Source organism: Pleurodeles waltl, chromosome 2_2, assembly GCF_031143425.1.
Source record: "Pleurodeles waltl isolate 20211129_DDA chromosome 2_2, aPleWal1.hap1.20221129, whole genome shotgun sequence".
NCBI lineage: Eukaryota > Metazoa > Chordata > Amphibia > Caudata > Salamandridae > Pleurodeles > Pleurodeles waltl.
The window spans coordinates 192,983,400-193,009,265 of NC_090439.1; the positions used below are offsets into that span (position 1 = coordinate 192,983,400).

The window sequence follows — 25,866 nt, forward strand, 5'->3', positions numbered from 1 at the left end:
GGAATGATGCAAGCATGTGAATCCATGAAAGATTACCATTACTGGAGAAGTTCAGTTACAGTTCAGTAACTTATTTTCTTTAGATGTATGTCATCATTTTATGGAAGCAAATATTATATATTTCGGTCACCATAATCAAGCAGGAAGATATATTGTCACTTGGTATTGTGAGATATATTCTTTCAAATCTTGTGATTAGCTCATACACTCATACCCACTGTTTGATCTGTGACACAATGATTATATCTTCTTTCAGCTGGATAAGGACTTAGAAGAGGTCACTATGCAGCTTCAGGATACACCAGAGAAAACAACCTATATTAAGCAAAATCATTATCAAGAGCTTAATGCCATCCTGAGCATCCGAAACTTCACAGACAGCAAAGGTAAGAAATGTGTGAAATAGCTATTATTAATTGGGGAAGACCACTGTATCCAATATAGCAGGACAAAGGGGTTTTGCCTAATTAGACACCTGAAATACACAAAATGAGTTTAATTGTGAACCTCTCTTACCCCAAATATCCTGCCTGATCTTAACATCCTAACCAACACCTAATGTTCCAGCGACATATCTTTAACACTTTGGCCACTGGCTCTTACCATTGCTTGGTGTCCTGATGATATCGAATGGAATACTCCAAGAAATATGATCTCCCTACTGGCCTTCCCAACTCCGTATAATCTTCTAGTAATTTTTCTCCCACTGCTTACACCTACCTATAAAATCTCAGCCCTCTTGTTTATTTTCTAAAGCTCGTATTCTGCACATATCCTCTTTTATAATGCACCTCTAAAACTCGAGTCAGGGATGGTATTGGACATGACATCTCCTTGCATTATCTACATCCACTATATGCAAGGATTAGTTTAACCATTCTGATTCGTGATCCCTTGTTTGATGTCCCCTACAAAGACCTTGCTTTCTCCAGCTCATCATGTACTTCACTCTGACAATCCCTGGGCCTCGGTCCACGCTTGAAAAACACACACAAAAAAATAATTTATTCCGGCTACAGGGGGCATATAACTGGCAAGTTAGTTGTCCCAAATGCCTGACGGCTGTTCAGTGCAGTGTTCCGTCCTATCAGATATGTCTAAACACAATGCACCCATCTTAATGCGTGTCACATAAACAAGTTTGCCTGTGTTTCGGAAAAACCTGGATCCTGGATTTAGTGAGACCCACTGTTGCCATGGAATACCGACCTGTATAAAAGTCACAGTCGATATGAAGTGTGCTCCCGGTTCTATTGTACTTTAATTGGGAAGAACACTGATGTTTTAGCAGAAAATATTTTTTCAGCTCAGGCGTGTAATTGCGAAATATGGTTATTAAAGTTTACCCGCAAACGCTCCACCTCATCCATTAACCCAAATGCTCATCAGGCCTATAACCACTTGATTTTGTGGTCTGGCTTCTGACAGACTTTTCTGGAAGTCTAGGAAGGCCATTTTCATCATCGTTCTAAGGTTCTGTCCATGATGGGGCAACAGGTGGATTATGTGGTTTATGTAGTTGTGGCTTTATCAAGGCTGTGCACACTGGTGGTTCTGCTGTGTCTACAAGGTGCAATATCAAGGAATGGCACAATGATGCCAGAATGAAAGATTTGCTGCTGCACATACATTTTTGGATCAGCTGTTGTTTGACAATGGCTGGCAATTGATCTAGCCTGTAAACGTTTCGAAAATAGAAAGTTAGCTTTTCCCTTCCAGTGAAAGTTTAAATTTGAACTGTTTACATCTTCAGACTATAGTTTACCTCCTGGTTTCTTTTTCCCTCCCGGCATTATTGTTATGAGCATAAGTCACCTGGGCCTAAGTCCTCCTGTCAGCCTGTCCCGATTTCCTGACCTAAGCATGTTCAGTCTTTTATGGCCCAGGTCTTTCAAGGATATTTCAGTACTGTCCATTGATTCAAATGATTACTGCATCGATTTTTCACAGTCTGGTACCTTCAGGTGTAATTCCAACTCCAGTGACAAAGGATTCAGCAATGACTGATTATGACTTCTGGATCAAGGAACGTTTGAACAAAGGAGTCCTGATGCCAGTTCCAACAAGAGTCTGCACAATAATATTGATGTCTCCAAAAGTGAATTGAGGATTCTGGTGTGAACTGGATTTCAGACCTTGAATCTCCCGATTCCCAATGTCAGTTTCAGAATGGGAGCTCTTCAGTAAATTATTCGCATTGTTCTTTCTCTGGAAGTCTAACCTCTCTGGATTTGCAGGACAAATATTTGCCTGTGGCAATTTGGTATCTTCAATAGCTATTTCTCTGGTAGCCATGTGTGAGGATCATTTCTAGTTCATGACCTAGCACTTTGACTCAAATCTGCACTTCAGGTTTTTATGAAGATCCTGGCTCTGCTTTTGGGGTTGCTGCATGAAAAGACATCATGGCACACCACTGTTTAGATGACTGGTGTATTCACATGCTTTTTCTCCTCCTCTTCGTACCTCACACCAAGAGGGTGTATACAGTCCTACTAAAGAATGGGGTTCTGATCAATCTGCCCATACCTTACCTGAAGCTATGAGCATAGAGTTGATTTCCACACTCACATTGGCAAAAATGATGCACGCTAACATAGCTTCTAAGTGCATCACTTCACATTCAAACTGTTACTACTTTGATTACCATAATGCATAGACTGTCACATATAGATGATGACTGTGACATGAGGGGCAGTACGAACAGTTCTGCTGCATCATTACTATTGAAAGCTTCTGAACCTCTGTGCACAAATTTGGAAGAGTAGCTCAGTTCCTGCCATCTGGAAGATTGGTTTGATTTGCTGTGGTGCGAAGGGCTACATTCTGCAGGGTGGGGATTTAGGACTGTTGGAATAATTCTGGAAGGTTGAGATCTTCCAATCTGAAAGTGCTATACATTATTAACCAAGGCCTCTTGACATGTGTTCCTTTCTTGATGGGATCATCTATTTTTGGTGTAGATGGACAATGCTGTGGCCAAGATCTTTGTTAACAGGCACAGGATACCAAGGATGGGAGCCTAGTTCAGATACTAGTTTGCTTCGCAGTCCAGGTTTTGTTGTTGGAAGAAAGTCCCATTCTCTATCTGCTAGCTTTGCTTCTAGAGAGGGTGAAGACCATGAGGGCAGAGCAATACAGTCGACATTTTCTCTATCTTCAATGAGTTTAGCTGTCCAGAAAAGTGATGCAGAACATTTTGCTGCCTGAATGGTCATCCAGTTCTAATCTTGTTTGCCACAAGGTCAGATCGAGTAGTTCCCAGATTATTTTGTTAGATTTCAGGATTTCTTAGCCAAAAGTGTAGCTACTCTGGTAGAGATATGGCCCGGGGTCTTCTGTACCCTCTTTTCCCCATTCCCTATCTCCCATTCCCACTAATTTCATGTGTTAGGCGCAAGGTCCATCAGGAGCAGGCAGATATCTTTAGGATTCTACTCTACCGAATCTCAGAAGAAGGTTTCCCCTTCTCTCAATGTCAACAGAAGTCCTCTCACGTTTCCAGTGTTGACATGGAGGTAGCTCTCCTGCTTGAGGTTGGTGGTACAGAGGCTGAAAGACTACTATTACCAAGGCTTCCAGTGAGGCTTCATTAGCTATCCAGCAATCTAAGAGTGTTTCCCCACATATGGATTACCCTCAACACTGGGTTTCTCTTCAATTTAGTTTTTTGTCTAAAGGAATCCAATCTCTAACTTGTTTCCCTTCCTACATCCTGGATTGTTTTATATATATGCTTATACACCCTTATATTATGCTGGAGGGTTTTCATAATGGGTTAGTGATTACTGCTCTTACAATACAATGAGCTGTGCCTGGCGAGATGTGACAATCTGCAAGAGCCAGCTGTTCTGTTAGCCCTAGATGCCAAAAAGGCATTTTTGCACGAGAAGCCTGTGCTTCTGTGATTGATATGGATACTCTATACCAAACCAGTGGCAAAAGTTAGAGTCAATGGGGTAACCTCAAAGGAATTTAAGCTGGGGGGGGAGACACAGGCAGGGCCACTCTCCCCGCTGCTGTTTGCTTTGGCACTCAGATCCTTGCCAGCTGGGTGAGAACAGAGGCTCACATTTGCAGGCTGAGGTGGACACCAAATTGGGAAGATGTAATTTTCCTGTATGCTGACAATTTACTTCTATATTTGGCAGATGTAGTGCAGTCAGTCTCCTGAGACTTGCAGATTCTCTACGTATTTGGGACGTCCTCAGGGTGCATATCAACTGCCAGAAGTCAGTGGCATTCTCAGACACTCCATTGTAGTCCCCAGTGGGCTGAGAATGCCCTTTACATTGGACACAGGGGGTTTTCCCTTATTTGGGGGTGTTTGTGATGCTCGGCCCAACTGAGCATCAGTGGTGTAATTTGCGAGGATTCTGGAAGAATACAGAAAGAAGTGGGGCACTGGTGAAAACGTCCCATATTGTTGCTGGCAGACTTGCCCTTTACAAAATGATCACAGTGCCCACAATTATACATATATATACTAAAGAATATTCTGTATGAGTTTTCTGTTGAGTTCTTCCAGGCAGTGGATGCTGTGACGCAATCACTGCTCTGTGATGAACACATCCCAAGAATAGCATTGTCACTCTTACCAGGAGTCCGTATGATAGGTGTATAGAGCTTTCAAACCTAAGGCTATAGTATTGGGCAGCCAAGTTGCTGGTAGTGAACGTATGAACCTTTGCCTCCCAGCAGGAGCCCGCACTGCTGGCAGATTAAGACAGACTAGCTGAGGTCATGGGGAACTATCTAAGCAGGCTATATGTCAATAATTGAATCATTCTATGAACATCCCCAACAAAATCCGTGGTCAAAATATTGATGATGGCCATGCTGAAGATGGAAGTTGGAGGAAAGATGACATTGAAAATGCCCCTTTGGGAAGCAGATTTAAAAAGCTGGAGAGACGGAGACAGCCGTATGTGTTGGGGATATCCAAACTGGGTGACATGGAACACCCAGGGGATCCTCCCATTCAATGATCTACAATATTAGTATAACTTTTTAGACAGCCAACGTTACACACAGATGAAACATGCTCTGGGCAGACTACAAGACTTTTTCGAAGAATCCCCATTGGAATACACATTAATGGCAGCTCATCTACATAAATATGCAGTCTTGTAGATTTATAGGACACTGGCGAGCAGGAGTCAACTTTCCTTAGCCGCACTGAAAGAAAAGTGGAAACAGGACCTGGTAATCTTAGAGCACGATGACTGGTGAGAGAGGCACTTGGTGCAACTTTAAATATTGCATTGCACGTACTTAACACGGTCTAGGTTCTTTTGTATGGGTAGAGTACACAGTGACACATGTCTGAGAGGCTGTTGCAGAACTGGGGAATAGGGCACACTTTGTAAGATTGCCCAGATATAGAATCCTTGGGGTCTACAGTGGGCTGTCAGATCTCGACAGCTACAGTGGGAGCCTCACACTCAGTCAGCTGCTTGCCCCACTGGGCATTTGGGGAGAACAAAGTTTACCCTAATACCCTCCACTACTGTGCAGTGTTGCTCTCATGATGGCTTGGAGTGTTTTTGTCAGGCTGTAGGGAACCCATATTATTCTAGTGTTGGAGCTTTGGTGTGGTATCATGAACTATTGAATGCAGGCAGAGAAGTCCATGTACAAAGCGCAAGGATCTTGAAACTTGAAAAAGTATGACGCTCATGGAGGGAATTACCCATTATGGATTGAGGCATCCAAATGAAAAAGACACAGAAAAAGAGTGAGGTCTCTTACAGATGGAACACCATCAGGGTGGAGGGAATGGCGGCATGCATTGCTAAATAATACCCTGTTGCTTGAAGTGTCTTCTGTTAACCGTCTCGATCTTTAACCCTAATAACGAGAAAGTTTATTGTCTGCTTGAATTGTGTAAGACCGTAAATTCAAAAGTTTATGTTTTCTACTATTCATACAAGTAATGAAAACTTTCATAAAAGGAGAGTTTAAAGTAGATGAACTGCTATCACCGTTTTTTTTTCTTGTCCTTGGAGTGGCTTGGTTTTATAGATCTTTTCGTGCTGCGCTGCCTGAAGAGTTTTTTTTTAACACCCCTAGGGTGGTAACTGTGCCTTTTTTTGTTCTTTGAAACTGCTGAAATAGATTCAGTTGGACCTCTTGATTTTCAGTGTGATCTTTCAAATGGCTAATTGCGCAATGAGACATTTCTGGGATTTGAGTTTTCTAAGGTGTTCAGCTCCTTGTCAGCATGTTTTCAGTTCTGTCAGTTGCTCTTTTTTGGATTTTACCTTATTCAGGAGATCGTCCTTCCCACTTTTTTTGTGCAGTTTTATGTAGTGTAAACTTGACTCAAAGGTACGGGGGTGCTTTACATGAGCACGAGCTCTGTTACAAAAGGACACAGCCATTTTTGAAGGCACTGTGTGATATACGGCCATGTGCACAAAATTCAGAAATATCAATTACCTAATTGCGATTTTCTGCAAATCGCAATTAGGATATTGTTATTCCTAATGTATGAAACACATTGGGTTACATTTAGTGATTGTTAATTGGGTTGCAAATAGAACCACCTCATGAATATTAATGAAGTAGGTTGCAAGTTGCAACCCATTAGGAATTGTAGCAATCACAAGGACAGTGGCCTGCTGGGGTCAGCAGACCACTATGTCTGTGATTGCTTTTTAATTAAGCATTTTTTTTAAAAGGCAGGTTGTTTTCTTTAACGTGAAACAGGATGCGTTTCAAAAAATATAATAAAACATTTAAGTTTCATTTTTTAAGAGTAGGCAGTAGTCAGGACCACTTCTTGCTCCTAAAAAATAAAAAAAATATTTGGTTTAACATTCACAAAGGTGAAGAGGTCCATTTGGGACCCCTTCCCATTTGCAAAGGATGGCCACCAACCGTAATTCAGTCAGAAAGCATTCTTATGTACCACTGCACTTTGGTATTTGGTAGAAGCGCCCTAAACAAGCCCCTCCCAAATGCAGAATGACTAAACACACATTGCGACTGAGTAACATGTTACCAAATCACAATTTGTTTTTTGTACATATCAAAAGTTTTCCGGTTATAATGGCCCTTAGTGATTTGCCCAGAAGCACGGGATGTGGAGCCCACTCTGAGTCTCGAACCTGGTTCCCAGGAGGTCATTCCCAGTGGGAGATCTGGGCATGAAGAGAGCTGTGCTTTGTTATTTGGAATGCACTGGTACATTTCACAAGTATGATAAACTTTGTTATCCTTCGGGCCACGAAACAAGCTACAGGCCCTCAGAGCAGAGGACTTGATACTCTCAATGCTAAGACCTAGGAGTAAAAGAATTCTCCCCGCTATGTCTACTTAGCGGTGTCTTTTGCAGGCGCTGTTCCTCTGTTAGGGCAGAGGAGCATACCCCCCACCAGCAGCAACTGCTGCGAACCTTTTACTACAAAACTATAATAAACTACATTTATTATCATTTTGTAGTAAAAGGGGTGGGACATTGGGGATGACAAGCACCTCATTGTGCATGTATGTTTCGCCAGCCGTCACTGGCCGGCCAAACACATGCGCACTGTGCTCTCTGCCGGGCTGGAGAGAGCAGGCACAGGCTCCCAGTCTGCCTGGGAGCACCCTGGCTGGGTGCTCCTAGCCAATCCTAATGCTGCTCCAAGCAGCGTCAGGATTGGCCGCAGGGCAGGCTGGGAGCCTGTGCCTGCAGCAGAGGAACGGCGCAATGGTGACGACAGCAGCGGCGACGATCCAGTTAACTGTTTTTTCAATCGCCTGTCCCCGTGCATCGCCCCGCCCCTAAAAAGTACCTCGAGCCGCTCGTGGTCTTTTGTTGATTTACCTTCTGTACTATCCTGAACAAATTGTTGCATGTACTTTTACATTGACTTAGTTGCTGATGTTCTTTTTTTGTCACCAAACAAGGCCATTTTCTGTTGTAAATTCCTAAACTGTACTGACTAAAGGAAGGAAGGAAGACAAAGCATTGATGTTTGATTACTCGATTACATGGGTAATCACTACGTCAAGGACCTAGGCATGCTTACTCTGAATTTATTATCATGTTGAAAGAGAATAATGGTGCCAGTTCCGTTCTATACAAAGAGCGCAAAGCAGTGCTAGGTTCAATACTGTGGATAGCGGCTTATATGGTCTGATTATGATTGATAGTTTTCAGTCCCAAATGTATTCAAGAATTTCCGTCCCATCTCCCTGCTCCCATTCCCGGCCAAGGTCATCGAGAAGATCGTCAACAGACAACTGACCCACTACCTCGAAGAAAACAACATCCTGGACCCATCCCAGTCAGGGTTCTGCAGCAACCACAGTACCGAAACTGCCGTCATCGCCGCCACCAACAACATCAGGGCCCTGCTTGACAATGGCAAAACCGTGCCCTCATCCTCCTGGACCTCTCGGCCGCCTTCAAACCCATCTGCCACTGCATCCTACCCACACGCCTCCACAATGCCGGGATCCGGGACAAAGCTCTGGAGTGGACCTCCTCCTTCCTCTCTGGCATAACTCAGAGCGTCCACCTCCCCCTTTTCGATCCAAAGCCTCCAAGATCATCTGCGGGATCCCCCCAAGGATCGTCCCTCAGCCCTACAATATTCAACGCCTACATGGCCCTGTTCGCACACGTCGCCAGGCTACACAACCTCAACATCATCTCCTACGCCGACGAGACCCAACTGATCCTCTCCCTCACCAAAGACCCCCTCACCACCAATTCCAACCTCCATAAAGGAATGAAGGCCGTCGCCGAATGGATGAGGAACAGCAAACTGAAGTTGAACTCAGATAAGACTGAGGTCCTCATCCTCGGCGCCAACCCCTCAGCCTGGGATGACTCCTGGTGGCCAACCACTCTGGGAGCAGCCTCGACACCCACCGACCAAGCACGCAACCTGGGCGTCATCCCCGACTCAACACTCTCCATGACCAAGCAAGTCAGTGCCGTCTCCTCATCCTGCTTCAACACCCTCCGCATGCTCCGCAAGATCTACAGATGGATCCCCACAGATACAAGAAGAACAGTCACCCAAGCCCTCGTCAGCAGCAAACTGGACTACGGAAACGCCCTCTACGCAGGAGCCCCGGCCAAACTCCTCAAACGACTGCAACGCATACAAAGTGCCTCTGCACGCCTGATCTTCGATACCCCCCACCACAGCCACATCACTCCCCATCTGAGAGACCTACACTGGCTCCCCATCAACAAAAGGATAACCTTCAAGCTCCTCACCCACGTACACAAGGCGCTCCAAAACACCGGTCCAGCCTACCTCAACAGATGACTCACCTTCTACACCCCGTCCCGCCAACTCCGCTCAGCCGACCTCGCTCTTGTCACTGTCCCCCGCATCCGAAGAGCGACCACCGGAGGCAGATCCTTCTCCAGCCTCGCCGCAAAGACCTGGAACACCCTTCCTTTGCTCCTATGACAGACCGAAGACCTGCTGACTTTCAGGAAGTGCCTCAAAATTTGGCTATTTGAGCAGTAGCAGCAAGCCCTCCTTCCTCAGCGCCTTGAGACCCTTATGGGTGGGTAGTGCGCTCTACAAATACACTGATTGATTGATTGATTGATTGATTATTACTTTTGCAGATATGAACGTAATACTGAATTTCTGCTTATGCAGTTCAGTCTGCATTACCCTTTTACTCTACATCTTTCCATGCACTTCCTACGCCGTTAAAAAAGAAACTGCAAGCAAGTTGTTTCTAAAATTTAGAGACAAATGGCCTAGTTCTAGGAAGTTAGGTAGCAGAAAGCGTTACTGGAGTGAGTTAGTTACAAATCTTCAATTTTGTCAACCAGACATTACATTTGCTGATAGAACTTACAACTGCTGGAATTTCCAAAGTAGTAAGCTTGCGAGAGATGTAGTATAATGAGAGTTTTTAGAGCTGGAAATGGATTGTAAGGAGTTTTGGGGTTTTACAGGTATTACCTAACATTGCCTTTGCTTTTTTCACACAGTAAATAAACATGCCAATCCTCTGAAAACAAGCCATGACAAAGCCAACTAGGTCCAACCTAAAGGTGCTCATGCATGCAAGCCAAGCATGCATACATTCAGTTTGACTAATTGTGCTTTGCCACTTTATAAAGTGCTACATAGCACTACAGATCATGAAATGAAAAAGGCACATATTGTGGTACAGACCTAAATCATCTATGCACTTTTGTGCATGGCTGTAATTACATATGTCAGCACATTAAAGCCAGAACTATTGACTTTGCCAATACTTACCTATTTCAGTGACATACCCTAAGTTCAAAGGGTATACCCAGACATAAGCAACTTGCTCACACTACTAGAGGTATATCTCAAAGTGTATCTCAGTGATGAGTCCCAGCAGAACAGACTGGTCTGGGGTTGCTTGTGTTCCTCTTCAAATGGAAAACAACCAAACAGTTTCAGCAGAACCAAGATTGATTTGCACATGGTTTTCCCCTGTCTGAAGTTACGGATCAATAATACAGTAGTCTATAATGCCAGCAAGAGTAATTACTAAAGGCAGAGCATAATTGAAGCATTCTGCTTTTTTGATTTTCTCAGTGGTCACAGTAGTGATTGCTGCTGTTATTCCCACCTTGCTGGGAGGAGTTGTTGCAGGCGTTGTCTTTGCTGTGGAAATTGCTGGTGTAGCTGCTTTCATTCTTGCTGTTGGGGCATCCATTGTTTTTGTTGTCCCTGCTATGGTTACAAATGTGGATGATGTAGTTTTCATCGCCTTGCTGACAACTGCTGTTGTTTCTCTGTGACATGGTGCCAGCTGTGGACACTGCTGTTCTTCCTGCTGTGGTGACAGCTTCGTATGTGCTCTAGGTACAGTTGGGGTGGCTGCTATAGTCCCTCTCATGGTGGAAGCTGTCATCACTGCTGTCATCCCTGCTCATGTTTACAACTTTTGTCCCAGCTGTTGTTCCTAATATGCTAGTGATTGTAGCCACAGCTACTGTTACTAGTATTGTGGCTCTTCTTGTTACTGCTGTGGTCCCTCCTATGTTTGAAGCTATTGAACCTACTTTTGTTGCTGCCATCATAATATCTTTGGTTGATGTTATGATTAGGGCTGTGGTCACTGCTCTAGTCTCGGGCCCCTCCTGTAACAGTAGCTATTGTTACTGCTTGGCCCATGCTGTCCTTGTGGGCTTCACAACCTCTCTTACAAATTGTGTTGCTCCTCTGGTGGTTACTCTTGTAGTAGCGGTTGTGGAAGTTTTATTGTGTTGTTGTTTCTTTAGTGGGTTCTTATCTGATGGCAACTGTTGTTGTTGCTATGACATAGAAGATTAAAGTCCCCCGCCCAGATAATATAAGAAAACTGCAAGTCCCCATAGAGATCAGCAAAATTTGATACAGTCTTCCTATATAAAGTTTCAGATCTTTGAGGAAATTTGTTTTATCACATGAGTACAGCTGGATTCACTTTATGAACGTATAATACATGGTGAAACACATCTCAAAACTCTTCATTAGTTGGCATCACTTGTTTTAGATGCAAGAAAAATCACTGGAGCAAATAATATTTTGAATCTTTTTTGTGGAAATAAAACAAAATACTATGGAGCCTGTTGGGAATTGGGTTATTAATTGTGTGGCCAGCACAAGTAATAGTTTCTCAATTGTCCTTAGTGGGAACGAAAACACCTCATTGTAGCACTTGACTTTCACAGCTGGCACGCAATATTAACACTCAGTAAATGATTGTCCAGTCAGTACTTTTGCTTTAGAAAGGGAAAAGTACATTTATTATGCACACACTACTAAATATAACGCAGTAATTTACAAATATACATTGGCAGATGGAATATATCATAGTTGACATTGTGTAATCACTGATGACCCCTTAGAGGGGTCAGCCAAACACATTAAGTGAGTTCAAACAGTCTTGGTGTAGTTATGATATTACTTTGGTCGGAATCATTGTCATAATGGAAATATTGATGGATCAACATGAAATGCAACTGTCAAGAAAACCCAATAAAAACATTTATCAGAAATAAACTTTATGTTTGTTAATTCTTTCATATACTCGGCATTAAACTGTAATGGTCAGAACAGCCCCTAGAGAGCATCACAGTAAAATGACATGTTTTAAAAGCATTATAATGTAACCATATATTCAGCCCTTCAGAAAACTTCATCCCCTGAAAACAGCATGGTGAAAAACATTGCAGTGTAACCCCATACACTCATCCCCTGGAGAATGTAATCCCTTAAACAACACATTGCACATCTTTAGGCATTATAAAATGTTACCATACACCAAGCCCTTAAACTTCAACTACTCCCACCTGTAAAGCAAAGGCTTTAACTATCGGTGAGCATTAAAATGTATGTATAAGCAGGGAAGGTGATGATTTTGGGGTCCCCCAACTTAGGGTGAAGACTCCGAAGATGATCCGAATAAAAAAGAGCATGTCGTGCTGAACAATTTGGTGTTGGTCCCATTGACCTAGTACCACCACATGCTGAGTTGGGCACAAAAATGTGTTTAAACTAGAAGACCCTGCAAAGCATCATGCAAGAAGTCTCCAAAGTGCAGTGAATGTTATAGTAGTAGGTCTCCCTCTGTGCCAGGGAGAGCCACGATGAGGTTTTCCTTTTTGTTTAGCTTATATTGCGGCCTTGCACTGCGTTTTCTCTTGGTTGCCCTCAAAGGCTCCCCACAGCAGCAGCACTCCTGTGTGCTACAGGGGGAGCTGGCAGTTCTTTTGTGTGTGTGCCCACTCCAGCGGGCAGACATGGTTGGTGGTGGCCATCCCGCACCCCAGACACAGGAGCTGGAGAGCATGCCACATGAGGGGGTGGTGTGGTGGCACTCCCTTTCACCTACGATGGGGCACAGGGATGGGGTAGTAGGCTCCCTACACGGAATCCTGGGAAATCGCGATAACACTTCCCCATTGTTGAAATACTTGAAGGTCAGGATGAGGCCCGGACCCGTTAATGCATAATCCACGAGGGGATGGGACCCCCGGCGAGATATAAAGATGGGGAGGGGGACCCACGCATGCTCTTTTCCCCAAAGTGATGGGAATAGCTTTCTTTTTATGTCCTCCCAGGCCCGGGTCCACCCTGTGGGAAATTGATCAAATGGTGGCAGAACCCCACACACTCCAAGGGAGGAAAATGTGGTCAAAGGTCATCAGATTGTAGAATGCCATATTGGGCACCATATTCACCTACAAAGTGGTGCAGACCTCCAAACACCGGTCCTCCTGGCTCCCTCTGCCAGTTCTCTATTATGACTTGGTTGTTGAGCACAAAAAATGTCCAGTGCTCATTTTACTTCTGGTGGCAAGCTGTATCCACCAGAGGCACTTTCAACAACCCTCCTCACCTCCAAAGCGGTGCAGTCTTCTAAAAGCTGGTCCTCCTGGCTCCCTGTGGCAGTTCTCCATTGTGGCTTGTTTGGTGGGTGAAGAAAAGTCCAGGGCTTCCCCAACTGGTCCTCAGGGGGAGTAAGGGGGCCAGCCTCACTGGCCCTTGGGGAGATCAACTGGCCCAGAATCAACTGGCCAGAGGCCTGGGGGATCAGAGGGTTCCTTCTTCCAGTTCTCAATGGTAGTCTAAGGATCCAGCAGCACTGTGGTTAGAAAAGCCACATGCAAGAGACATCCTTTCTCTTGCACAAGAGTTTATAGGGGAGAGGAAGGTTCCAGAAGACGGACACCTCAAATCCTGGGATGCCACATCACCTCTCCACCCCTGTCCCAACCTTCCTCCACAGCATGTTGGGCCAATCCAAAATGGCACCATCCAGGAGCCACTGGTCACAACAGCTCCTGGAGCTTCAGTTCCACCCCTCTCTGAGATCACTGCCAGGAACTTGCACACTGGAAATTCAAAGGCAGTCCCACAGTGGTTTTGCTCCAGTTTTCTTGCTACTCTCCTTTGTTTCATGGGCTTGGGCAGCTGGGTGATTGATAAAGATCATTGCACCACACCCCTTTCCTCTTCAGCAGCTAGAAGTACTGCTAACTTCTCCTTTTGTGTGGGGAGCCTTTGTTCCTGCTGCTGTAGAAAATATAATTACTAGACACCGCAAGGTGACCTGGGCTCTGATCCTGAACTGAGCCAGGAAAACATGTGAACTCTGAATGACCCACAAGATGTACAGTTATCATTTTGGATGTTACAGATTTGTTTTTCTCCCACAGGTTACACTCTGATTCAAGACATGAATGGTCTCTGTAGGCCCAGGGGAAGCAATGCTACACTCTAAGGCAGTTACCTTCTTATGTGTATAATGGAGTATATAATGTAGTGTCACTATAGGTCAAGCAGTAAAGCACTCTGACTTTCTCTAGTAGTGTACACTACACTCATGAGACCTATTCCAGGTCCCTAGTGCGCCTAGCTACCTGTGCGCTGTTACCAGGCTGTGCACGACAGTAGTCCCCCATGTGCAGCCTACACACATGTGAACACCTGTGTGCAAATGTGATCACGTGTAACCAGCCAAGAACCCATACCCTTTTTGCACCCCAACGGCCTTCTCTAAAAAGGTAGATACTGTTGGTAAACATGCGCAGTCTGTTTACCATGTGATTACCATGGGTGAGACACCCGTAATAAGGCTCACCCACAGTTGAAAATACAAAAACTGGGTGATCAAAAAACAAAAAATCGGGACGTAGTGCTGGAGCAGAATCGAGTGCAACAGAGCCCTTACTTATTAGTTGACAAGCATATTAATCCGTTTAATGTAGGTCCTCTGGAACCCAAGGTGACCTTTACACACGTGATGATATGGAGAAAGATTCATGGTGTCGGGTAAAGTTGTCTGACAGCTCTGCTTACATGCTCTCCATGGCAGGAGTCTAGGATGCTACACAAAGCTGATGCTTACTGCAACGTAGCTAAAAGCAAAATGTGCCATAACAGTACTGTCTAAAGATTATTTTTTTGTAAGGGAGTTAGGTGAACATCTTGCACTGGTAAGAGTCTCTGATATGGTTTTTCTGCTTTGAATCTAGGAGTTGTTGAATTGTTAGAGAGAGGCTGATAAAAAACAGAGATTTTGATTAGATTTAATGCACATCGCAGGAAAATATGATTCTTAATGATGCTGTGAAAAGATACTATTAGCTGTGAATTAATGTAACCTGATGACTTAAACACACAAATATGACTAATCTATCGACAAAGGATAAAGAATGGAAAGAAAAAAACAAATTGGCAAAGTAAAGCATAGGTCCAGCAGTCCTGGCACTGAAGTGCCCTCCTTTTTAAGTGGATGTGATGAGTCAAAATGCCATCGTCAGAATGCAATGGAGACAATGGCAGAAGTGACAGACCAATTTCCTCATGCAGTATACTGGGATGGGAGAAAGCAAGATGTGACAGTTGAACAACACAATAGATGAAAAGGGAACTACCAAAGCTCTATGTATGTGTATTGTTCTTTATTTTGTATTTATGACTTGTTTATTATTTCAAGGATCTGAAAGACAGCTAAGGTTATCTCTTGGCCAGACCCAAAATACTCTGAGATTGTTTTTCAGCAGGGATTGTACTTGCTGCTTGTTAGAACTGGGGTCTGTAGTTGGAAGAGGTATGCACTCTGTCCAGGTAGGGACCACCATTCCAGTCAGTGTAAGTCAGATACACGACCTAAATTAATCAGTGCTTACCCTTTAGCTTGGCACAGAGCAGTCAGGCATAACTTAAGAGGCAATGCGTAAAGCATTTGTGGGAAATTTAAATGACAGAAACACAGTGAAAACACCACAAAAAGACTACACACCAGTTTAGGAAAAGAATATTTATCTGAATAAAATAACACCCAAACAACAAAAATCCAATGAACATTTGTCAAGGTATCAGTATTTCAAGTATGCAGATCAGTACAACTTTGGAAGCACCTGTTGCTTCTACTAAGTAGTTACAGTATTTTTTGTGGCTATACAGTGATGCCTGTCATGAATTGACAGATGGACTTCTTATGTGCTGGAGCAGGAAAAGCAGTGGTCCACAAGTCCTTAGGATGGTTCAGATTGAATATAAGGCAAACAACTCAGAGTACAACCAAGAGACCTCGCTTGGTCCCTTGCGATCGGGTACTCGCAAATTCATCTACCCATGACACAGTGCAGCTACAGTTGTGAACAATACCTTACTTCTGGAGCATGCAGGTGTGACAGCCTCTTGGTTCGGACCTGTGTCACCAGAGGTTTCCTCTATAAAGAAGAAGCTGTGGCGTCGGCCTTGTGGAACCATTCTCAGTGATCTAGAGATCAAACATCACTCGCCGCTGGGGTTCTCCTGCAGGCATGAAGCCAACATTGGCACGCAATGTTAGTTCAGCTGATGCATCTGCCTCGGAAGAATCTCTGGGTACTGTCAGGAGGCCAGTACGTATACTCAAATGTACCTCTGAAGTGAGGGAGACATCAGATGACCAACGTATTTTCTCTAGAAGGGGCTCAAGGGCTAATATAAATAGCAGTGTTGATAGAGGACAACCTTGTCTAGTACCTCTGTGCAGGGGGAAGTAATGGGATTGTTTACCATTGACTAAAATAGATGTAGAGGTTGAGGAGTATAAAATACTAATAAGTTTAATAATATGAGGACTAAAACCATGCCATTTTAATGCTCCAAACATAAAATCCCAACAAACTCGATCAAAGGCTTTTTCAGTATCTAGAGTTATAGCAGCTATAGGGTCCCTGGATTTAGAAGCAAGATGGATAATATTGAGAAAAGTTCTAGAATTATCCTATATGTATCGCCCCTTAACAAAACCTGACTGATGAATGTCTATTAAGTCTGGGATAAAATGGTTAATCCGTAATGCTAGGACTTTTGCAAAGATTTTACAATCAACATTAATAAGGGATATAGGTCTATAATTACCACATTTGGATAAATCCTTATCCTTTTTAGGAATCAAACATAACATAGCTTTAGAAAAAGTGCCCTTTGCTTGATCTTGTGATATGAAATATTGTATAAGTGTTAATAACTTTGGAACAAAAATAGATGCAAAAGTTTAATAAAATTCAATTGAAAAGCCATTGGGGCCAGGGGCCTTATTTTTAGGAAGTTTGGTAATGGCATTTTTAATTTCTGTTTCAGATAGGTCAGAGTCTAATAGTGACAAATCTACTTTTTGTTTCAAAGGAATAGATTGGAAGAAGGTATCTACTTCAGTCATATTAGGAGTATGTTCGGGAGTATATAATGTAGAATAATAGTCAGTAAAGCATTCCAGGATTTTTGAATCATTAGTGTGCCTGTTTCCAAATGTGTCTGTGATAACAGTAATTTTAGGCTTTTGTTTTTTGATCTTTAAATAATTTGCCTATAGTTTACCTGCTTTATTTTTTCCCCTCATAAAATTTGGAATTTATTTTAAGTAGAGTTCCACATGCACTTTCCAAGGAATGCTTATTGTATTGTAATTTAGCATCAATCAACCTGGATAAGGTATCTGGTTTGTTAGACGAGAAATATTCATGCTCAAGACACTTTATTTGTAGGAGCAATTGAGAGGAAACTTTAGATTTTTATTTCTTTTTAGTGGCAACATAATTTATAATACAGCCTCTAGCAGTAGCTTTAAACACATCACATATAAAATTCACCTGAGTATCATAAGGTAAATTGTGCATAACAAATTCTTTAGAAAACATTGTAAATTGTTCAATAAATAAATGATCTTGCAATAAAGTGTTATTAAATTTCCAGCGATTAGAAAAGGAGGAATTTCCTGGAAGGTTCATATCAATAATTACTGGGGCGTGATCTGATAAAATAATAGACCCAATGTCAGCATGTGAAGTTGCTTGTAAAACATTTTGTGTAGCAAATATATAATCTATTCTAGAATATGAGTGATGTACTGGAGAATAAAACGTGAATTCTAATACATCTGGATGAGCAATTCTCCATATATCACGTAAACCTCTGGAGGAGACTGCTTGATGAAATGCTTTTTGCATTTTATTAGGGATATAACGAGTTTGAGAGCGACTATCTACAAAAGGATCCATAAGTTGATTGCAATCACCTCCTTCCACAAGATTTTCAGAGTTGCAAGATAGTAGTAAAGAAGAAAATGTAACCCAAAATTGAGGTTCTACTCCAGTTGGACCATAAACATTGCATATGGAAAACAGCATACCATTAATTTTAACTGTCAGTAAAATCCATCTACCTATTACATCTTTAATCTCCTCCCCAACTTGTATTTGTAAAGATCTATGAAACAAAATTATTACCCCATTCTTATTATGAGCTGCAGAGGAACCGAAAACATGACCAACCCAGTTTCTATTTAGACTTTTAAAGTCCTGCTCTTTAAGATGGGTTTCTTGTACAAGAGCAACTTGACAATTCAATTTAGAGAGATGTTGGAGCACTCTTTGTTTCTTAACTGGATCACATAGGCCCTTAACATTCCATGAGATAATACGAAGACTGGTCATTTAAATAATAGAAGACATTTAGACAACAGAACCTTACCGAAACCTAGGAGACAAACAACATGTGAATCATAGAAGAAGGTGGAAGGGAAAATTATGAACATACATCTAAGTGAGGTTACTTGTTGATGCCAATTTTGCATTGTAAGGCATAAAAAATAATAAAAGAAGAAAGAAGGGCAGAAGGAGAAGGAAAAAATACAAGAGAGAAAGAAAAAGAAAGAGGCAGCAAAAGCACCCCATTGATAAAAGAAAAAAAAGATGACAAAAAGTCAAGAAGCTTCAGTCATAATTGTCTTAAAAAGAAGAAAAATATTTTGCATGGGAGAAAGGGAGGTGCAAGAAAGAAAAAAAGGCCAATAAGCAACAATACCCCCGAGGAACTACAATAATTGGAAAACAAAAGGGAGGAGAGACGATGAAACAGAATCAATACATTACAATATGAACAACGTGACTTACCAACAAGGGAAAGAACACTATGATGTCGAGATATACAGGAATATAGACACAATCAGAAAGGGGATTTTCTCAACTTGAGATTTCAGCTGTTTCAATATCTGTAAAGAAGAAATAAATAATTTAAGAATTTCACATTAACCAATCAAGTCTTGCTAAGTTCCATTGCCTCCCCTTTGTGAGCAGACATAAACTGTTTCAGATCAGAGGGATTTTCAAAAGTGGTTGTTCTGTCCTTGAAGGTTACCTTAAAGAATCAAGGGTGAATAAGGCCAAATCTAGCATTCATAGATCTTAAAGCTGGTCGGAGATTCAGAAATTCCTTCCTTTATTTGGCTGTCGTCTTGGCCACATCCTGGCTAAAGAAAATCTTTTGGCCCGACCACAACATTTGTTTACGTTGTTTGGCGGCAGTTAAAACAGTCATTAAATCTGAGTATTGTAGAAAGAAGGCGATAATTCCTCTTGGTTTTGATGTAGAAGGGGGACCAACACGATGGGCTCTCTGAATGTTGAGAGCGGTAGTATTCTGTAGACCAACAATCTTTGGAATATGAGTTTGCAACAATGTTTTCAACTCTTGGCCTTCTGAGCCTTCCGGAATGCCATAAATGCGAAGATTGTTTCGCCAATTACGATTTTCCAAATCTTCTCTCTGTTTTCTGAGTAGTATGACTTCCTTAGTCAGATTATCAACCTTAGTAGTAGTATCCTGTATGTCACTGATCCTCTTTTCCACCTCAGAAAGTCTAGAATCCAGACGTGACCATTTCTGTTCAATTCACTGTAACGCAATATTTGTCTCCATAACAAAGGGCTTTATTAACTTAAGCTCATCCATAATGTTATCCAATGTGAGAGGCAATGGAGACTTAGTTGGAGAGGATGTTTTTTTTAAACTCTTTTGTGGCCCCCGGAGTCCTTACGACCATTAGAATTAGAAACAGAGGAGACAGATATTTTTGAAGTGTAAGGAACTTCCATTTAAGCAACACAGTGTATATTTAATACAGTAGTTTAGTTGATGTTACTTCAACGTCGATAAGGTCCCCTCAGAGGACAAAAATTGAAAATTATATTAGAAAATCCAGAATAAAATGTCAATAATACCTTCAAAAATGAAATCCAAGAGTGTCAAAAAAGTATTAAGTTCTCCACATTAATTAAAATAACCAAAAGATAAAAAAGAAAACATTTTTAAGCAATGAAAAAATAATCCTCTCAAAATGGCGGCCGCATTCTTGTCAGAAAGGGAGCAGCAGGTTGAAGAGATTTAGGGCCATATTTATACTTTTTGACGCAAAACTGCGCTAACGCAGTTTTGCGTCAAAAAAATTAGCGCCGGCTAACGCCATTCTGAAGCACCATGCGGGCGCCGTATTTATTCAATGACATTAGCCGGCGTTAGCCGCCGGCGCTGCCTGGTGTGCGTGAAAAAAAACGACGTACACCAGGCAGCGCCGGCATAGGGGGATATGGAGCTTGGGCGCCAAAAAATGGGGCAAGTCAGGCTGAGGCAAATTTTTCGCCTCAATCCGATTTGCGCCATTTTTTTCGACTCCCAACCCCCATTGAAATGACTCCTGTCTTAGCAAAGACAGGAGTCATGCCCCCTTACCCAATGGCCATGCCCAGGGGACTTATGTCCCCTGGGCATGGTCATTGGGCATAGTGGCATGTAGGGGGGCACAAATCAGGCCCCCCTATGCCACAAAAAAAAATATATATACTTACCCCAACTTACCTTAATGTCCCTGGGATGGGTCCCTCCAGCCTTGGGTGTCCTCCTGGGGTGGGCAAGGGTGGCAGGGGGGGTCCCTGGGGGCTTGGGATAGCACCTCTGGGCTCCTTCCGAGCCCACAGGTCCCTTAACGCCTGCCCTGACCAGGCGCTAAAAAATGGCGCAAAAGCGGCCGGATGTCATTTTTTTTGACCCGCCCACTCCCGGGCGTGAATTTTGCCCAGGAGTGTAAATACGGCGCACATGCCTCGGAGTCAATTTTTTTGACGGGAACGCCTACCTTGCATGTCATTAACGCAAAGTAGGTGTCCACGCTAAAAAATGACGCAAACTCCATGGACTTTGGCGCTAGACGCGTCTAACGCCAAAGTATAAATATGGAGTTAGTTTTGCGTCGGAATTGCGTCAAAAAAAACGACGCAATTCCAGCGCAAACAGAGTATAAATATGCCCCTAAACTCTCTAAAATACCAGAGTTTAAAAAAAATAAAAAACCCACCATACTGCCCCCAGCACGTTCCCACATCAAAATCTGGAGAAAAAAAAAGCTTTGGCCGTCAAAAATGCCTCCTTACGATAATGAACCGTCCTCGGCAGCTCGGGATCATCGTTACTGAGCGGCCATCTTTGCTGCTCCGGCACGCGATCTCCACCTCAATTGTTTTTGTGGTGCTTAAGGGGCATATTTATACTCCGTTTGTGCTAAATTTGCGTTGTTTTTTTCGACGCAAATTCGGCGCAAAACTAACGCCATATTTATACTTTGGCGTTAGACGCGTCTAGCGCCAAAGTATGAGTAAAGAGCATAATTTTTTTGCGTGAACGCCTTCCTTGCGTTAATGAGATGCAAGGTAGGCGTTCCCGTCCAAAAAAATGACTGCGACGCAAATGCGTTGTATTTATACTACCGGGCAAAAATCACGCCCGGGAGTGGGCGGGGCAAAAAAACCCTCATTTGCGCCTCTTTTTAACGCCTGGGTCAGGGCAGGCGTTAAGGGACCTGTGGGCTCAAAATGAGCCCACAACTGCCCCCCCATTCCCCCAGGGACCCCCCCTGCCACCCTTGCCCACCCCAGGAGGACACCCAAGGATGGAGGGACCCACCCCAGGGACATTCAGGTAAGTTCAGGTAAGTATAAAAAAAAAAAATATATATTTTTTTTTTGGCATAGGGGGGCCTGATTTGTGCCCCCCTACATGCCTCAATGCCCAGTGACCATGCCCAGGGGACATAAGTCCCCTGGGCATGGCCATTGGGCAAGGGGGCATGACTCCTGTCTTTACTAAGACAGGAGTCATGTAAATGGCGTCTGGGCGTCGTTAAAAATGGCGCAAATCGGGTGGAGGCGATTTTTTTTCCTCAACCTGACTTGCACCATTTTTAAGACGCCCTAACGCCATTTTTCCCTACGCCGGCGCTGCCTGGTGTACGTGGTTTTTTTCCACGCACACCAGGCAGCGCCGGTCTGCTAGCGCCGGCTAACGCCATTCAATAAATACGGCGCCCGCATGGCGCTTCAGAATGGCGTTAGCCGGCGAAAAAAAATTTGGCGCTAAACTGCGTTAGCGCAGTTTAGCGTCAAAAAGTATAAATACGGGCCTAAATGCTTTACACTCCTTCCTTTGTGTAAGCCTTGGTGCTCAGAGCCACAGTTAACAAGGGTTGATCTGAAGGTCTGACAAACGAAAACTAAGGGTCCTAAAGGGCTTGGTTAGTGCATTATACAGTGAGGTCGCACAACCACACATTTAATGCACCCTTTTACCTCACACTGTAAGGGACTGAATTTTGTCTGTGTGAAATGTGCACGTTCACTGTAAAAATAACCTTCTTCAGTGTCAAGCCAGTGGACCAACGTGAGTTTCAACACAATACTGTTTACATTTATAAAACGTATATTTACATTACATTGGCATTTCAAAAATTGCTACCTTTACTTGCACACACAGGCAGTCGTTGCCAGCAGCTCAAGCATGAAAAAAAGTGTGTGCAAAGCTATAATCTACTATCTTTCTAAACGGTTTGCAGCCAGAGGCCATAGCTCGCAAGCAGAGAACATGACTTCTGCCTTAAAGGTCCTCCGTTGGAACATGGTATCTGCTAGAGATAATTTGTCAAAACAAATTAAGTGCCTTGAAAGTATTATGCTTGCTACAAATATCTATTAAATATTATTGGACTTTATGAGTATTTTTTTTTGTATATTTTATTTCCAGACTATTAAGCCCAGTGTCAGAATGAATGGGTGTCCCGGCAGATCTGGCAGCTGTTATTGAGCCGGATCTGGATCCATCTGGCCCCAGTAAAAAATGCTGAATTTGTACTTGAGTATTTTGCCAACACCGGGATGCAATTCCGCAACAGCTTTCTGTTTGGAGCAGCAAGGTGCAGTCAGGGGACTTCTTAACTTAGATTCCAGCTGGGCCCAAAGCAAAGGCAGAATTTAAAGGTCCATCTGCTGCCTTTTGTTCTTGTGTAACCTGGGCGGGGAGCTTTCTGGAGCCTAACACTTATGCAGTGGATAGAAAGCAAAGGCACACTGATTCCTATAACTTCACAATTACTTAGGCGAAACCTTGATTTGGAGGCAGGTTTTTTACTTTTTGCGGTCCCTGAGCATAAGAGCACTCTAAGAATGTCAGATGTATCGGTTTATATGAGCATTTATAAGCATAACAATGTAAATAGCCCTTATTCATTTTTCACATGCAATTATATAATAGCAATATTCACCCCAAATGTAGTGTCAGAGCGCTTTACATCACAAAAAATATACATTGGCAATAAATCAAAGGTGTGTAAATCAATGTACATGATGTTACATAGGCCGATGAGGGTTTCAAGGTGTAGGAGTCGCACATCATCTTTACTGATAGAGATTACATGTTAAGAGTGCATGGCCTGGAGAAACAGAAAGTCAAGAATTAAAAAGTAACGCAGTGCTTGGGGTTGTTCGTGTTAATAAGACTTTATTACTACCCAAAGAAACCTTTTTTAGCAGTCTTAGAATATCAACAGATTTAGAAAAAACAACAAAGTTATAAACCCGTGCCTTGCGTTTTGCATGCAAGCCTTGATGCGGTACATAGCTCACTGAGCTATATTAGAAAGATTACAGTTTATGAAGTACAAGTCATAAAAGGGTCCTGTGTCATCCGCAAGTTACACAATGTGCTTTGCTCAATGCTACTTTAGGAGTCAAAACTTAGACTAGACAAAGCACATCTCTCCCCATCAAGTGCATTAACCACCAAAGTTATTTTACCATCAGTATTATTCCCTGAAATTTACTAGGCACAGAAGGCTCTCCACAGCAGGTACCTTAACCCGATAAGATATTTTGAAATGCAGACTTTGCAAACAATTAATCCAGAACAGATTTACGGTCACATTTCTTCTTGTTAGCAGTTTCTTTGTATCGGTTGACTGTCAAACTGCTTTTCGTGACTCTGCCCCTGGTGACTCCACCCGTTTTTGTTGCCACATATTGAACCCTCAATATATATGGGCTCCCGGAGTAAAGTTTTTCCTATTCGAGCATTAATTAAGCATTTCAGGGACACAAGCTTAATGCTTCTGTTGTGCCCATGCCCTGTGATTGCTTTTGTGGCTCTTATGTTTTTCATCCAGTATCATCCGCCACGAGTGTCATATTGGCTCTGCTCACTCTTGTTTAGTGGCAAGCAGTGCTTTAAATGGGCCGGTACTGTCCGGTACTCAGTACCGCCACTTTTTTATTTTGAGAGGGAGAGTACCGGCACATCTCAAGAAAAACGTAATACTTTTATTTGGAGAGTACCGGCACTTCTCAGTAACAAGCAGGTACTCTGGCACAGAGTACCTGCACTTTAATTTTTCCATTTCAAGCACTGGTGGCAAGCAAAGGATCGTCAACATTAGGGCCTTTCCCGAAGCCACGCCATAGTTTCTTTCATTTCTCTTCAAACCCTGCTCATTAAGGCATTTCTCCGAAGTGGTGGCGTCTGAAGACAGTATTGCAGCTTCACGGTAACATTTAATTTCGTCTTGGAAACTTCCTGTCTAAGTAGCTTTCTAGGTATAACAGTAGCTGCCATGCTTACATTCTATGGGGTACAGTCTAAAACAATCCGTTTTGTCATTTATATTAGTATTGCTCAAGTCTGCAATTAATAGTTAAATGCTTTAACAAAAACAGGCAGGCACATTACGCTTAGTAGCCCATCGCCTTTACGTCACTGTTAGAAGATGTGATTTAAAGTAATAACATTACTATAAAACCAGACGTTGTCGCTGTGAATCCTCAATTCTAGAAATGCCTATTCTACCCATTTTATTTTCTTTATATCGTCCACCCCCTCTCTTATATTATATTTGACAATTGTCAGCAATCTAGTATTTATAGAGGTATGGGCAGTAAGGCTGCCAAGCAGTACCAGTCGTTGCCTGGTTTACAAAGATAACCTGGCGAACCTGCCATTTTAAAGAAATGGGTGGATTTTCCTAAGAACTCCACACAGCTGTAGTATAACAAAGTAGACTAATAATGTAATAACACTGATTTTGAATGTCAGCAAAGCGGCAATTGCTTAATACCTTTTGTTGACCTGTAACTTTTGGCATATGAATCCCCGATGTCTAGGAATCATTACTTAGTTCATAGGTTTGTATAGGTGACAGTCGCCAATGTCATGATAATTAAAATCAGGGTGGGCCTAAGTTGGTGTCTGGTGGCGCAATCTTTTTCAATGCCCATCAGTAACCTCCTTCTCCACAGACTCTCACTACCACCCTCCAATGGTGCCTCTCATCTCTGCATAGCCCTTCTCTCACATGTATTTAATTTCTTTTATGCTCACAGTAATGTATGTCAGACCGCTTTACATCACACACATATTATACAGAGACAATAATATGTGTGTAAATCAGTGTATAAGAAATGTTACATATGTCAGTCGGAGCTACATGGTGTAGGAGTCACATCAATTGTACCAACACATCCAAGGAGAGACCACACAAGACAACTTTATCAGTACATTTATTTACTATTGTCTACATAGCACTATTTACTTACAATGGTCTTCATGTGTTTGCCTCTAGAAATGCTACATTCAAGTGGCATATTATGTCCTTGTTCAATTGTAAATTAATCCCCTTGTGCACGGTGTCAAGGGCGTCTGCCCTATCCAAATGTATCCAATCTATCTTGGAGAGAAAGCAACAGCAACATTTTGATTTGGTTTCTAAACATTTTAAAACCTA

General features: G+C 42.7%; 1 protein-coding gene across 2 annotated transcripts in view; it reads left to right on the forward strand.

Moving 5' to 3' along the window:
* Positions 1-25,866, forward strand: part of GABBR2 (gamma-aminobutyric acid type B receptor subunit 2) — a 3,493,747-nt gene that overhangs the window by 3,359,755 nt on the left and 108,126 nt on the right. For both annotated transcript variants that reach the window (XM_069219613.1, XM_069219614.1), the window contains exon 17: positions 257-386. In XM_069219613.1, the coding sequence (XP_069075714.1) occupies positions 257-386 (130 nt within the window). The remainder of the gene's footprint in view (positions 1-256; positions 387-25,866) is intronic.